Genomic DNA, 2,867 nt, shown 5'->3' with positions numbered 1-2,867 from the left:
AAGACCCTCCCCTGGATGGGCAGCAGGAATGAAGCACATCTGTATGTTCGCTACACTGATGTGTCAAGACTGCAGCCTCTGACTGTGGGCTGAACACTCCTTCATCTCTACAAACGTATAAAAGGCAGAAGGGAACATATATAAAACATTTCCTCAGAGCTCTGGGATGGCCAGTTGTGGGATGCCTGGCTGCAGGGAATAAGTACATTTCAGCGGTTAAATTACATAGAAGCATGTATAACCAGGAAACTTCACTTCAAAATCATTTCATTTTTTTCTGACTTTGGTAAGGAAACAGCATGATACTCTCTACAAGATCTGCCGATGACACTTTCAACTGAGAATCTCCCTTGGCCCATTTTCCCAAGATGAAGGTGGAAGTGGTCCATCACCCGGTAATAACTTACCCTTTCCAAAGACTTCAGGAGGTTTTGTCTCTCTTTGAGCTTCTGAATACTGATGACAATTTTGTGTCTTGCACCTTTGGTAACATTCTGTAATGAAGTAAAAGTTATATTTAAAAACATATTTTTAAGCATCAGCTTAGAGATTCTTGGAAGCTATTTAGTACTTTACTGTCTTATTGGTTCCCACATGTGTGCAGACTAGTAAATATCCATTTGTCTCTCTCTTCAACATCCATTGTCATCAACCTCTTCTTAGTAAATATTATAACTCCTCAATATCCATTGTCATCGAACTCTTCTTACTAAATACTTTAAGTCCATCTGGCTACATATTTGCCTGTGTCTTTTGGCTGTGGCCTTTAGGAGAACGAGCAATAGCCAATTATCCCATCCAGCATGAAATTTCTTCAATAGTCTTAAAAGATCACTTTTAGGTCATACACTCACTCCTTGTGTCCAGGTTTTATCATTTCGGTCCCTTCCAGTTTTCCTGAAGGTTCCAGCCCCATACAGAGATACACATTGGTTTCTCAAAGCTTTCCTGTCTTTACCCATCTCGAGGAGACATGAAATCCAGTGCAGTTCTCACCTGGTGCCAGACAACACAGGCTGCTTTTTGTCAGTTTGCAGCCTCTCTTGGTTCTCCATAAGGAAAACTAGAATAGAGAACTTAAACCTATATTTCAGTCATCACTTCAGATAGAGGATTAGGATTCACAGGTAGGATTATGGGTCTTATCTTCTTAACTGTGCATCAGTGGTGAGCCCAAGGATTCAGTTAAACATTTGTTGACTAGAGAGACTGCAAATTTCCAAATAGAAGGTTCTTTCTCAAGTCAGGTCTCTAATATAAACTTCCGATGACTCTCGCAAATATTCATAAAATTTCTCTGAAAGATGGGAACACCAGAGGTATTGCCTTTACTGAGGAAAATTAAGACTCAAATGATGTCTAAACCCAGTCTTTAAGATAAAGCACTGGGGGCATATCTCTGTTTAGCCTTGACTTCGGGGTTCAAGTGAATTTTTACTCTGAAAAGTCTGTGCTGGCCTCTGGCTTTGCCCTCTGCGTCAATTATTTCTTGTTTTCTCTCAAGTCGAACAACTGATGACCGAGATTTTTTTCTCAACTCTGAGCCAAACACAAGAATGCTCTTAGAAGAAGTCCTCATCAGCCCTGGGGATCTCAAGGAGTGACCGAGATGAAAAAAGCAGTGGGAGAAGTGTTAGGAAGTTGAAATTAGGGCCTTTCATTCTCCGAGAATGTGCAGTGACTCTGGGCTTTGTCTTACAACTCAATACTGGTATTCAGCCACGCCTGCAGAGGTTAACTGTGGATACTGAATATGCAATGGGAAACCAGGATCTGCTGGGAGGTCCGTGTCCGGACCAGCCATGCCCCAAAAGGTATAATCTCCTCTTCCTGCAGGGGAAATACTATTAGCCCATTCAGACCATTAATTCTCTCAAATCACCGCTCAAAGGAAACTGAGGTCAATTTGAAACATGCAAATGGCATTTTAAACAAGGGAAACAAAGACATTGGTCAGATCTATTTGCCTGAGCACAGCATGGTAGGAAACATGCTTAGTTTCAGGGGCTCTGCTGACTGGCCTGGGCTTCGGTATCCAAGGAGGGAAGGAGGAACTTTGTCCTTTTATGGCACACAGAGGGAACTGACATCTGAGACCTGGGGTAATCCCATGCTCGACGGCTGTCCTATGTTATTTAGGGGGGTTAGAAGAAAATATTGGGTACAACTTTCTCCATTCCAACTAAGATCAGTCTGAATGTGTTTTTGGACAAGTGTCGGGGAAGGTCTGAGACAGGAGCTGATGCTTCTACTTCCTAACTACTAGAAGTCAGGTGATTTATAACTGGACTGGACAATACACAACCAATCTGTCTTCCTCCAAACCAGCCCTGGCTGGGCAGACAGAGGGAGGGGCCCAGAAAAACAAAAGCAGGGACACGGACTCTTTGAGGTCTTGGTCAATGTTACTTCTTCTGATTCCCCCCTAGCACCCCAGAAGTGTGCACCCAGGTTACTTCTTTTTCATAACCCTCCTTCTCACCCTCATTTGCTCTGTGGTTACCTGTTGGTCTTCCCATCTCCTACTGGACCCTGGAGGCAAGAACCCAGCCCTACTCACCATGGCATGCTGGCCAGCACCTGGCAGTTCCTAGAACAAGGCAAGCTAACTAGGTGGGTACAGGTACGGGTTCAAACAAGGTCTGCCTTGGACTTGAACGTCAGATTCCACCCGGGGTGCCTTCTCGGGATAGCCAGCCAAGCACATACCTGGGCCTCCAGCTGGCACTCAGTGAGGGCCATCATCTCCTCGTAGGTCATCTGGGAGAAGAGAGCAGCATACTTGTGCAGGCGGAGGCTTTTTAACCAGGCTGGAACATCTGTGGTGCGAGATGCACAGGAGACGGGGAGAGAAATTCAGAGGGAAA

The 2,867-nt window shown here is 44.6% G+C and overlaps 1 protein-coding gene across 2 annotated transcripts in view; it reads right to left on the bottom strand.

The window, feature by feature from the left end:
* SAMD4A (sterile alpha motif domain containing 4A) overlaps positions 1 to 2,867 on the bottom strand; it is a 232,868-nt gene that overhangs the window by 40,163 nt on the left and 189,838 nt on the right. For both annotated transcript variants that reach the window (XM_007445975.1, XM_007445976.1), the window contains 2 exons: positions 2,710 to 2,819; positions 408 to 494 (listed from right to left, as the gene is read on the bottom strand). In XM_007445975.1, coding sequence (XP_007446037.1) covers positions 408 to 494; positions 2,710 to 2,819 — 197 coding nt within the window. The remainder of the gene's footprint in view (positions 1 to 407; positions 495 to 2,709; positions 2,820 to 2,867) is intronic.

Source organism: Lipotes vexillifer, unplaced genomic scaffold, assembly GCF_000442215.2.
Source record: "Lipotes vexillifer unplaced genomic scaffold, Lipotes_vexillifer_v1.1 scaffold43, whole genome shotgun sequence".
NCBI lineage: Eukaryota > Metazoa > Chordata > Mammalia > Artiodactyla > Lipotidae > Lipotes > Lipotes vexillifer.
Note: the sequence above shows the minus strand (reverse complement) of the source record. Positions and strands in the feature narration are given on the sequence as shown.